At 67.4% G+C, this 12,102-nt stretch overlaps 3 protein-coding genes across 3 annotated transcripts; 1 reads left to right on the forward strand and 2 right to left on the reverse strand.

Moving 5' to 3' along the window:
• Positions 1-319: 319 nt before the first annotated feature.
• Positions 320-2,084, reverse strand: H696_05139 (hypothetical protein). The gene is made up of 3 exons (XM_009498992.1): positions 1,287-2,084; positions 795-1,045; positions 320-613 (listed from the first exon to the last, which is right to left on the reverse strand). Exons 1-3 carry the CDS (start codon positions 2,020-2,022, stop codon positions 392-394), a joined length of 1,209 nt encoding a protein of 402 aa, XP_009497267.1. The 5' UTR covers positions 2,023-2,084; the 3' UTR covers positions 320-391.
• A 1,382-nt stretch (positions 2,085-3,466) lies between these two features.
• Positions 3,467-7,538, forward strand: H696_05140 (hypothetical protein; the record flags this gene model as incomplete). The annotated part of the gene is made up of 10 exons (XM_009498993.1): positions 3,467-3,598; positions 3,677-3,817; positions 4,028-4,168; positions 4,293-4,394; positions 4,515-4,671; positions 4,797-5,668; positions 5,821-5,959; positions 6,087-6,802; positions 6,967-7,352; positions 7,388-7,538. 10 exons carry the CDS (start codon positions 3,467-3,469, stop codon positions 7,536-7,538), a joined length of 2,937 nt encoding a protein of 978 aa, XP_009497268.1.
• A 762-nt stretch (positions 7,539-8,300) lies between these two features.
• Positions 8,301-9,584, reverse strand: H696_05141 (hypothetical protein). Its single transcript, XM_009498994.1, has 2 exons — positions 9,280-9,584; positions 8,301-9,099 (listed from the first exon to the last, which is right to left on the reverse strand). The coding sequence occupies exon 2, from the start codon at positions 9,090-9,092 to the stop codon at positions 8,382-8,384; it is 711 nt and encodes a 236-aa protein (XP_009497269.1). The 5' UTR covers positions 9,093-9,099; positions 9,280-9,584; the 3' UTR covers positions 8,301-8,381.
• Positions 9,585-12,102: the final 2,518 nt, after the last annotated feature.

Here is a 12,102-nt window from a genome sequence, read left to right on the forward strand (position 1 = left end):
GGGGGGCACACACAGAACCCGGCCGGGACACAGGCGGCCGCGCCGTCGAATGTAAAGGACAACGAGGGGGCTAGAGTGCCAACCCTCGCGGGTATATTGTACAAGGGGCGACAGGCGTGCGCGCGCGCGCGCACACACACCGGCCCAGCTGCTCTATGTGGTGTGTGTATGCGCGTGTGCGCGTGGGGTGGGGGCGCGCATGTGCGTCGCCGTACATGTGCGCGCGTGCAAGGGGCGTGTGTGTGCGGCTGCGCGCGGCGGCCCATTTCCGACGGAGGGCGCCATGCCCCACCGGGCCGAACAATGTACAAGGCCAGCAGCAGCAGCAGCAGCAGCAGCGGCAACAGCGGGGGAGAGCAGGGTGCCGGCCCATCGGCCACGCCTCGGCACACTAGGCCGGCGATCCGACCAGCGCGCCGAGGCCCCGGCTGTTGAAGGCCGCCAGGGCGACCCCCACCAGGAAGGCCACCACTATGGAGACCAGCAGATGGGCGAGCGACATGCGGGCGATGCCGCCCCATTGGCGCCGGCCCCGCGAGGCAACCAGATTGCCCGACGTGGAGCCGCTCAGCGACGGCGGCCGCGGCAGGCCCGCCCGGGGATGCGTCTCCTTCTGCGCGGCGCGCACGCGTGCAATGGCCGGCAGTGTGCGTGTGTGTGCGTATGCAGCCACCAAAAGGGGGGGCGAGGTCCATGGTTAGAGCCGGGCCGGGGAGAGGGGACTGGCGGGAGGGAAAAGCCAACCCGGCGCGCGGTCGAGCAGATGCCGGCGGGGCACCGGGCGTCGCACGCACAGAAACAAACAGCGCTGGGGTTGCCGGTCCGGAGGCCTCGGCCGCCGCTTCGGCCGGGGCGATTTCGAATACCGGCAAGTCGGACGAGGGTCCCGCCGGGATGGCGGCCGGCTCCGGCTTGGGCCCCGGCGCCGGCGGCAGGGCTTCCACAGGGGACGAGCTCTCGCTGCGCGGGGAGAGCGCCATCACGAAGCCCGGCGCACGGCCCGGCGCCATGGCCTGTGCCGGGGCATCACGCGGCTCGCCGGGCACTGGGGCCAGCGAAGACAGGCAGGGGGGGGGGGGGGGGGGGGGGGGGGGGGGGGGGGGGGGGGGGGGGGGGGGGGGAGGGGGGGGGGGGGGGGAAGGGAAGAGGGGCCGAGCGAGGAGTGAGACAGGCGCACAGGCCCGTCCCCCCTCGCCGAGGGCCGGGAGGAGGTGTGCGAGGATGGTGGCGCGGCCGGGCCCCCGGCAGTGCGACAAAAGGCCGAGGCGCACGAGGGGGGCACGTACCAGGGCGGTCGTCCGCCTCGAGGGAGGTGTGAATCTTGAAGGAGGAGACCGACGTGGTGTCAGCCGTGGGCTCGGCATCATCCGGCTCGGACTCCTCGCCGGCTGAACTGCACTCCGGCGAGGACAACAGAAAGAGCGACATGGAACCGGAGCCGGCCAGGCTGGTGCCGCGGCTGCTGACAAAAGAAACATTCCGGTGCCGAGCCCTGAGCAGGGCTGCCGGCCGCGGCGACGCGCGTGCGCAGGGCGACAGGGGGGGCGAGTGGATGTCAGGCGCCGCCGGGGCAGGGGGCTCGCATGGCGTGAGGTGGGGGAGAGACAGGCCTGGCAGGGCCGCCGCCACGCCGGGCCCCGGGGCCTGGCCCAGGAGCCCGGCTCCCAGCAGCAACAGTCGCAGGCTGGCCACGGCCGTCGCGCGCCGGGGCAGCACCGGCCCGCCCAGGAGGCTGGCCCATGGCCGGGCATCTGCCGGCGGCATGGCGCACGACTCCCCCCTGGCCGGGGGCCGGCCGGGCGCCGGTGCCGGCACCGGGGTCAGCGCGACTCGCGGAGGCGCCGGCCCGGTGGGATGGCGCGAGGCCAGCGGCAAGGGCGCCTCGTGGCCGGGCGCCGCGGACACCGGCGACGCGGGGCCCGAGGTCAGGCTGGCTCCAGCTGCGGCGACAGCCGCCGCCGCGATGGCCCCGCCGCTGGATGGCAGCAGGCGGATGGACTGCCGCGCGCGGTGCGCGTGCATGTGTGTGTGTATGTGTTGGGGGCGAGAAGGGAGAGGGCAGGGCAGGGGAGAGAGAGAGAGAGAAAAGGCGAACGGGCAAGGAGAAGGAAGAGGCGAGCAGCGGCGCGAAACAGCGGTCAGAAAGGAGCGGCGGACAAGCAAGCGACGTGGCAAACGGCCGCGCACCAAATCAACGAGCCTCATCCACCGGCGGCAGATGGCGGGGGGCGGACACAGCTATAAAGAAGCGGAACAAGAGGAGCACACGGGAGGCGGGATCGCGCCAGGGGGGCAGGGGGGCAGGGGGGCAGGGGGGGAGAAGACAGAAAGGCAGACGGAGAAACCACTTCAAGGCCGAGGAAGGGCAGGAGGAAGATGGAAGGTAAAGGCTGAGCTTCACGGCCGGGCCCCCGCCAGGAGGCCTCAAGAAGAGCGTGCCTCGCCGGACTGGCCGGGGGGAGGAGAAGGCGGGGGCGGGGGGCATCCGGACGGCGGCACTGGCCCCGGATCCAGATCGCTGTCGGGAGGTCTGTGGAGCCCGAACTGGGGGATATTCCCGCCCTCCTTTCCGCCCCGGGCCCTCTCCCCCTCCTCCAAGCACGCCCTCGGGGGGACACCATCGGCCGGAGGGCGGGGCGAGATGGCGGGAAAAATAATACACAAATGCCCCATCATTGGCATCTGGAGGGACAAACAGCCGACGGAACAGTGTCCATCGGGCACGCGCTATCCCCGCGTGATCGGGGATTCCGTTTTCATTTTAAACTTTGCTCCGTCGCGCTTGGCGGCCGCCCACTCCGGTGGGTCCTCTGCGCGGACATGGCCGGGTGTGAAGCGGGGGCGGAGGCGGGGGCGGGGGATGCCCGTACGTGAGGAAGAAGGGGTCTGGGTGACAATCATAAGTAGCCCCTTGTCTTCCGAAGGAATTGCCCTCCTCCCGAGAAACGGCCATCGACCGGGGAGATGCCCGGGACGGGCGGGGGACAACAATGCGAATTTTGCCGGCAGGATGGGAGGTCCGAGACTGGGCAACTGGTGCCCCCTCCGGGGCACCTGGTAGCGCGATCCAGCAAACCGTCGCCAAAGGCCCTGATTCGGAGTTAAGGGAATGCTTCCTGCTGTAGAGTCAGCGCCAAACTCCAGACACCATCTCTTCTTTCCCCCCCCCCCCCCCCCCCCTCCTTCCCACACATACGCGCACACACCAATCACTTGCCCCGCACGCACGCTCCCCCACAGCTTCACTTCCACCCATCCATACGCACATACTGGGGGATACACGCACGCACGCACGCACGCACGCACGCACGCACCCACACACACACGCACACACGCACGCACGCTTGCGCGACACACATCCACACACGCAGCTGTATAGCCACGCAGGCGCGATAGGGAATCTCCTTCGCGCAGCGAACAAGCGAGCACAGCTCAGGGACCGCGCCAGCGTCAGGCGGCGCAAGACATGTCCACCGGCGAGCTCCCCACCCAGCTGACTGAGCAACTGAAGACCTTTGTCCGTTTGCGTCCAGTTCAGCTGACACAGCCGCCGTCGGTTGTCCCCTGTAGCACCAACAAACATGATCTACTGATCGAGGTTCGTGCAACACGCACCTTTTGCCGATTTGCCGGCCAGTTCCACTGACATCCATGGCACTGTCTTGCACGCCTGTAGCGCGCCCCGGCCAAGGCAGGCGCATCGCGGGAGCCGCCACAGCGGTTTCGCTACACGCACGTCTTCCCAGAGGACACCTCCCAGGAGGACTTCTTTCGCGAGACCACCCTTCCTCTGGTTCGGGACATGTTCACTGGCACGGTACGCCGGACACATGGACATGCACGCACGCACGCACGCACGCGTGCACGCGCGCGCGCGCACACACACACACAAAACACATCTGTCTACGTTCTGCCTGAGCCCAACATCGGAGATACTAACCTGGAAGTTCTTTCCCCTTCGCTCCGCATGCTTTGCATGGGCTTGCTTGCATGCATATGCGTGCCTCTTACACCGGCCAAACATTAGAACACCCTCTTCTTTGCGTATGGTGTCAGTGGCGGGGGGAAGACCTTCACCCTTGATGGCTCCGCCTCCCAGCCGGGAGTCATCCCACGCGCCCTCAGTGCCATCTTTCAGACGATCGGTGACTACCAAACCGAAGTGCCAGTGCGTTGTTCCCCGGCTGGCGCCTGCTTGCTCTGCCGCCATACTCACGATCGCCGGACTCCGGCAACATGAATGCACTGCTCCCTGCTTGGACGCTCACCCATACATACACGCGCATGCACAGGTCAAGCCCGCACACTTTGATGGGATCGAGCTGTTTGATGCACACGACCGGGCGGAGAAGGAGTCGGCAGGCATCCTGGCGGCGGCACTTGCCTCAAGCAGCGTGCGTTCATTCCCATCCGCCATGATGCCACCCATCACCCGGCCGGTGGGGGGGGGACTGGGCGGGACGGGAGGGGGGCAAAAAAATTCTGACCCTCATTCATGTTATCTGCCTTTCCAGCGCTCAACTATCGGCGCCACGCCGTCCACACCACGGCGCGGCCTGGCTCGCAACGTGAGCCACCTCCTTCCGCTGGCCATCCCCGGGTCGGATCTCTATAGCTCGGAGCTGGCGGAGTCTCTCTGTCTCGGGGACACGTACTCGGATGATCTTCAGGGTGCGTGTCCTCTCATCTCGAGCCATGTGGGGGAGGGGCCCATTCTCGCGATCAGGGCAAACCCCTTTGGGCATGTTGCTGTTGACCATTCCCACTGACCAAGGCTGCTCGTGCATGATGCTCAGCCCTGGCCGCCGTGGAGAGCACTCGCTTTTCGGTGTGGGTCAGTGCGTGCCAGATTTACAACCGAGTCATCAGCGATCTGCTGGTGGAACCGGCCACCGATGGGCGTCTTTCCTCTTTTGGGGTTCCCTCTACGCCGGGCGGTGGCGACCGTCGGCGCACCGGGTCGACCTTTCCCCTGGCCACTCCCTCGACGCCGTCGACCTCCTCGGCGGCGACGGCGGCAGCAGCCGCGGCGTCTGGGTCCTTTCCCTTCGGGAGCTCCTTCGGCGTGACCGGCATGCCCGGGGGCACGCGCGTGTCCACTGCTCCGGCGCCGGGCGCCGGGGGCGGGGCCGGTGGCGGAGGCTTCGGCTGTCCGGTTGGCCTCGGCTCCGGCTCCAGTGCCCCGGTGGTCACCGACAATGGCTACATTCATGGGCTGGTGGAGGTGCGCGTCCGGTCCATGCGCGAGGCCTTTGCCCTGATCGCGCGCGCACGCGAGCATCGCGCCCGGGCGGCTACCTCGCAAAATGTGGCCTCCTCAAGGTCGCACTCGATCTACTTCATCCGAGTCCTGCAATTCCCGGTGGCCCCGGGGGCCTGTAGCGACACCGGCTCGATGGCCGAGGTTCTGGTTGACCCGAAGGCCGTGCGCACGAGCCGTCTAGTTCTCGTGGACATGGCCGGGGCCGAGCGGAGCAAGAAACTGAACCACTCCAGTGCTGAGCGCCAGCGCGAGTCAAATCGCATCAATGAGACGGTCCTCCACCTGAATGCCTGCCTGGAGGCACTTCGCAACAAGCAGTCCGGTGGCTCGAGTGGCTTCTACTCCTGGTCCTCGGACAAGTTGACTAAGCTCTTCCAGCCGTACTTCACCGGGGCTGGCAAGGCGGTGCGCCTGCTGGGTGGCCGATTTCCCGGCCGGCGTGGGGGCCGAGGACCGGCTGTCGGCCTGCCTTTTGCCGGTCCATTTCTCTTCCCTCGGTCCCCTTCTTGGAGCTGACCCTCCTCTCTCTCTCTCTCTCTCTCTCTCCCGCCCATTAGGCCATGGTTCTCAATGTGAACCCTGATCCCGAGCTTGTCAAGGAAACCTTTCACGCATTGCAGGTGGGCTCAGTGGCCCAGCAACTTCGGACCACCCGACAGCGGGCCCGGCCCATGGTTGACATCCATGATCCGACCCGTGCGCATCCGACTCGACCTCCGGGCCCCATGTGCCACCTTCGACTTCGCCCTGGCTGACCTTGCTTTTTGCCTGCCCCCCTCGCCCTTTGTCGGCTGCCCTGCCTGCCTGCCTTCCGGACGGCCAGTGGCTCGGCTGCCCTCCTCCTTCCAGAGCTACCAGGCTCCATTCATGGACAGCGGTGGGTCATACCTGACGGCACTGTCCGGGAGTCAGACGCCCACCGTGCAGGCGGTCAAGCGGTCGCGTGCGACTCCGACACTTGAGCAAGCACAGAACACATACAGCGCTCGGGCCATGAGGTACCATATGAAGCACGGCCGCGAGGCGGCGACGACGCCCATTCGCATTGTCGGCGGCCGGACCGGGCAGGTGGCCGCTTCGGCGGGTGGCTCGCCACGCCTGCTGCTTGAACATCCGTGGGATTTGGCCCATGGGACGGGCAATGTCGGCACCGGCACCCCGCTCCGAGCTGGCTCCTCGCCGGGCGGGGCGCTGGATATCACGCTGGCCGGGCCATTGGCCACCCCTCGGCGGTGGGCCCGGCCGGATCCCCTCCGGACCCCGGGCAGCGGGCCCGCCCTGCCACTCATGCATGGTGATGACGAGGAGGAGGATGTGGTTTTGCTGCCGGATGCGCTGATTGCTCGGGACTCGGAGCGCCTGCTGGGCTCGATTGCCGCGGAGATTGCCTCCCTGAAGCAGCGAGCCGAAGCGTGTCGCGACTGTGCGGCCCGGGCCATTGCCAGTGCCCAGAGCATCGACATTGAGAATGCCGTCAATGAGGCGAAGGCCGAGCTCATGGGTCAGGCCCTGTTGCAGCGGGATTCCCTTGCCCGTTCGGTGCGCTTTCCGTTCGCCCTTTTTTTTTTCCCCCCCCGGGCTGTGTGCGCATTTTGGTGGGGGCGAAAAAGGGCCGAGCGAAAGGGCACAAGTTCCTTTGCCGTGTGCCATGTGGCACGTCCGTCTTCGTTGGCTTTCTAACCGGCATGGCTCTCCTGGGACAGGCTTCTGAGGTGGAGACTTCTGGCGGGGCCGACGCCCCAAACAGCGTGGCACTGGCTCTGATGCAAGACAAGGCCCAGTTGGAGAATGCCCTGTACGAGGCGCGGCTGGCGGCCGACGCGGCGGATCAGCGAGCATACTCCACGGTGCACGCATATGCGGACCGCCTGCGCCAGGCGTTCGTCGAGTCCGACCGGCTGTCGAGCGAAAACCGCAAGCTCCGCGAGGAACTGTCCCGGCTGCGGTCGATTCTATCGAACAGTGGCGCTGCACCGGGGTCGCCATCGCGCGGGTCGCCGGCTCCGGCTGACCAGCCCAGCGGCAGCACTCCGGACCGCGGGTACCACTCGCCTACCGGCCAGGCTCCCCTGCTGGAAGAAGAGGCACTGTCAGTGACTGCCTCGCCGCTTTTCCCCCCAGCAGCGGCAGCGGCGGCAACATCATCGTCATCATCGTCGTCGCTGATGGCGCCGTCATCATCGTCGCTAGCGTCGTCGTCGCCGTCGCCGTCACCGTCGTCGCCGTCGTCACCCCGGTCGCCCAAGGAACCGGCCAAGCCAATGGCCACAGATGAGCCGAGCGTCGAGACAGCCTCGGCGCACTCCAGTACCCTGGATTTTTCGCCCGGTGATGAGGGGTTCGTCGATGCTGCCGACTTTCATTGTGAGCCAACTTCTCCCTCGCCCACGGGGATGTCGGTCTCCGATACGCCGGTCGCTGCCGGGGGGTGGCCTGTCGCCCTGTCAAACAAGCAGGCAGATCTCACCCTCACAGATAGCCCCTCCGAAGGGGGGGATATGCTGGTGGATGCGGTGGGGGAGGCCCCTGTGTCTCCGGTCCCTTCATCGCCGGACCCACCGTCCGGGCCCACTCCATCATGGGCAGTCGCTCCATCTAGCCCGGCCTCCGGGGGAGAAGGTGTCGATAGCCTGGCGACTCGGACTGCCGGGTCCCCTCCGCGCACACCCTCCCGTGCTGAGGGGGCCATCAAGGAAGAATGTTCCCCCGATGGGGGGACAGCGTCCGCCAAACAGGGGTCCTCCATTTCCACCCTTCGGCCCAAGCGGTGCGCATTGTGCAATTCCCTCGGGCAGCCTGCTCCCTGTCTTTGCGCATCCCGCCCTGCTTTCGCTCTGCGTCTCCCCCTTGCCTTCTCTGACATACATGCCACACACACACACACACATGCAGGGTGATGCTTCGGAAGCGCACGGTCGACATGACGGCCTCCTCTCTGGACGCGGTGCGTCAATTCTTGACATGTATTTTTGTTCCCCCCTCATCAAGAGGCAGGGAGGGGCGGGAAGGGGGGGGGGGGGGGGGGGAAGAGGGCAGAGCCCATCGTGCACCCCAGCACCATCCTTCCACCTGATGACGGCCTACCTTGGCGACTAACCTACCACCCGCTGGGGTCCCCTCACCACCTGCTGGGGTCCCCTCCCGCATAGACCCCCTCTCCGGGAGCACGGAAGACTGCCACCAAGTCGGCCGCGGCTTTGGCGGCCGCGGCGGCCGCGGAAATTGGCCCGGCCGGCCCAGCAATCCTCTTTACGGCTGGGAGAATCTGACAGAAAGGCAGCGAAAGAGATGGAGAGAGGGAGAAAGGGGGAGGGGATGCCCGAGCGGGCATGCTGGCCTCTTTCTTCCTCTCCGGTCGCTGTGGCTTGCCGGAAATATAGTCGTCCTTGTGTGAGGCCTTTGTGTGTGCATGTTCTATCGAGGCCGCCTGGAGGGGCTTTGCCCCGGCGGCGGGGAGGATATGGAGGTGCTTTAGCTCAGTCTGTGATGATGTCGGCAACAGGAGCATCAACAAGACCATCATCACCGTCATCATCTGGGGAATCCATGGCGCGATGGGGGACATCGGACGCCGGCGGCAAGGAGTCATCACTTTCCGGATGTGCTGAGGCAGGCGCTGACAGGAGGGGTGCTGCCTCATGGAGTACCGGCAACAGGGGATCGGCGTCGGTGGCAGCGTCAAGGACCGCCTCGCTGGACCTCGAGGAATCGGCCTGTGCGGAGGGAGTTGGCGGGCGGAGCAGGATCCGAGTCCCATGGTCGTCGGCCTGTTGCTGGAAGTGGGCCACATCCTCGGCATCAAACAGGCCAGAGGCCAATAGTGCCGCATTTTCCGTCTGACAAGTAGAGGGAAGGTCAGAACCCGCCGACAGGGGAGGGGCAGGAAGAGGGAGAGAAAGAGGAGCAGGAAGAGGGGGGGGGGGAGGGGGGAGGAGGGCTGGGGCCAAGAGGGCGGTGATTGTCCGGGGTCGGCGGAGCAGCGGAGTGCAGGCGAGGCGCCAGGGACAGGAGTGTACCTCGAGCATGGCCAGTGCGTCACAGAGACGAGACTCGAGGGCAGCAAAATCGTCGATGGTGCGGGTGGCTACCATGCACAGACGATCGGCATACTCCATCCGGGTCTCCAGGCCGAGGCGCGAACCGAACTTGGCGTCCGGCAGAAGGTAATGCGCGGAGGGGGAGCGGGAGTAGGATCGCGCGGATGTCGCTCCAGGCCGGTATTTCCCGGCCGATCGGGGCTTCATGAGGTGGAGGAAGCGAGAAAGGGGGACGGAGAGGAGGGACGGAGAGGAGGGAGGGGGCAAGGGAGGGGGGGGAGGAGATGTGGTGTCTTTGAGCATGCTAAAAAGCGCCGAGGCGCTTCGTCGATCGCGCCCCGGATCGGGCATCCTGGGTGCCGGAAAGCCGTGCCGCAGGGCCGATCGCTGGTGAGGGCACGCAGGTCCGTTGGGGGCAGCGGGCCAGGGAGCCGCTGGCTGCCGGCCCCGGAAGAGGGTTGGCGCGGAGCGGCAAGGCGGCTTTCATTCCCACCCCTGGGCTACAGGGAGGGAGGGAGGGAGCCCAGAGGGGGCTGGCCCGACCAGGGGCACCCCAACGAGGGGGAGGGGGGGGGCGGACCCTTCAGTGGGGGCCGAAAGGGGCGCCAGGAGGAACATGTGCGGGCGAGGGGCCAATGTGGAAATCGAGAGGCGGCCGCGGAGTGGCGAGGCCAGGCATGCCCAGGGGGCAACAGGGAAGAACACACAGACGAGGGACAGGCGCCGGGGAAGGGACACCATGTGGGAGGGCGGGAGGGGGGAACATGTGTTCAGATAGGCCGCCCCACAGCCGCCCTCCGAAGGGCGAGTCGCATGCCAACCACCCGGCACTACGGCCTGCCAGCCCGAGAGGAATACATACACGCATGCATGCCCGGGGGGCAACACAAGTGCGCCGGCCTGGGAGATCATCGGCGAACCAGAGAGGCGAGGCGGCCGGGGGGGGAGGGGGGGCAGAAAAACTGCCAATGCTCGGAGCCTCGGGCTGTAGGCGCGCCCGCCCCCGCCCCCCCCCCCCCCTGCCGCCACGGGGCGCCAGGAAATGTGCATCTGGATATTATTTTGGGACTAAAGTGTCCGGGAGGCGCAGGGTCCGGGGCCCGGGGTCCGGACCAGCAAGCACGCTACCAGACCAGTCTCTGCCACGGGCCCGGCCGATGGACCTGCCACAATCTTGCCACACTCCGGTCTAGAAGATACTGCCCTTTTTCAGCTGCACCCCGGCGGACGGGAGGCAACCGAACCTCGGAACTGGAGCGGGACGGGGGGGGGGGGGCGGAGGGCGGTCCGTCCGGCGGCACATTCCTGGCCGGAGGCGGGCGAGCCCCCCTCCCCCCCCGCCGCCAGGCCCCGCCGGGCCCCACCACGCTCCTCCCCCCGGGGCTGGCTCTGGTGCGAGTCGGGGCGTTCTTGAGGGGGCACCAGAGCTGGGAGGTGATCTCGCTGGGTGCTTGCCCTGGCCTCGAGCTGGGGTGTCCGCGCCTGGCCCCGGCGGGGGGGGGGGGGGGGGGACCTCTGCCGAGAACGCTCGGGCCTTGGGCCAGTGTCGGCGGCAGCTTGTACAGGCCGGGGAGCCACAGCCCGGGGCCCCGAGACCGCATTTCGGCGCACACATCCCTCTCTCTCTCTGTCCCTCTCCCTCGTAGGCCCTGTCTCCGGCTCGCTTTTATCTGGCAGCGTGCGACGATGCGATTTCCTCCCCCACGGCCCTGTGTGATAAGGAGTCATCAACAGCCGGGCTGCGGTCCCGGAACCGTGTGTGGGAGAGAGAAAGTCAAGGGCCGGTGTCCCGATAGCCGGCAGACGGGCCACCGGCCTGGAAAGGGCCGAGATGGCCCGAGCCTTTTTGACAGATACCAGGCACCCGTCCTCCGCCCAGGCCGTGCGTGTATATGGGGGGCGGTCTGCGGAGTGTGAGGTGCCCCCCCCCCCCCCGCACCGTAGGCCTGCCAGGACGCGCCATCGTCCTGGCCTGCCCCCTTGGCCCCCCCCCCGCCCTGAAGAGTGAGCGACAAGCCACACGCACGGCCACCCCCCCACACCACCCCCCGGGCGGGGGGGGGGGAGGGGGGCGAGCGGGGCTCACGCACCCGGCTGCCTTGCACCCGGGCGATGTGAGCAATAACAACGCTGGCAATATAAGCCCACCCTGCCGGCCGAACGCACCGGAGGGACCCCTCCCGGGGGGCGGGGCCAACTGAGCCGCCCTTGCCAGGGTCGGGGGCCAGGCGTGGTTGGTCAGCACCGGCAGACGAACTGGGAGCAGGGCGCTCCGAAGGTCGAGCGAGGGGCATGTGTGTGTGTGTGCGCCCTGATCGGGCGTGGGGCGCTCGGAGGGAGGGCGAACGCACGCACGCCGTCTCCACCGTGCAGCTTGAGGGCCCGAATCAGAAATGTGATGATGCGGACGGTTGGCGCTCCCTGCCCGGGGGGGGGGGGGGGGGGCGAGAACGGTGAAACGGCCACTCGGCGTAGGCTTGCGGAGGGCGCACTCGTCCGGCACGGTTCCGGGGGAATTCACCCCTAGCTGGGGAGAGAAGCACACACGCGCGAGGACCCTAGAACAGGTAGGCGAAAGGGCAATACCGACCACACGCACGTAGTGGTGGTGTTTACTTGCATGCGCAGGGCACACCCACACACACTCATGCATGTACGGTATCCCTGTCCCCCAGCAATGAACAGCCCCGCCGGGCTGTACAAGGAATATCTTTTCGCCCCCCGGCCGCTCCGGTCCCTAGTTGGGCCAAGCCGACACTGGGGCCATCAAACACGGCGCACAGAATACGGAAGTCTTCCCCT

The sequence above is a fragment of the Fonticula alba genome, assembly GCF_000388065.1.
Source record: "Fonticula alba strain ATCC 38817 unplaced genomic scaffold supercont2.9, whole genome shotgun sequence".
Taxonomy (NCBI): Eukaryota; order Rotosphaerida; family Fonticulaceae; genus Fonticula; species Fonticula alba.

Coding starts and splice junctions, on each gene's coding strand:
- H696_05139 (XM_009498992.1), bottom strand. CDS start 2,022: ATGCACGCGCACCGCGCGCGGCAGTCCATCCGCCTGCTGCCATCCAGC. Junction 1,046..1,286: donor CGAGGCGGACGACCGCCCTG/GTACGTGCCCCC, acceptor CGCTGGCCCCAG/TGCCCGGCGAGCCGCGTGAT. Junction 614..794: donor CCCCAGCGCTGTTTGTTTCT/GTGCGTGCGACG, acceptor CGCGCCGCGCAG/AAGGAGACGCATCCCCGGGC.
- H696_05141 (XM_009498994.1), bottom strand. CDS start 9,092: ATGCGGCACTATTGGCCTCTGGCCTGTTTGATGCCGAGGATGTGGCCC.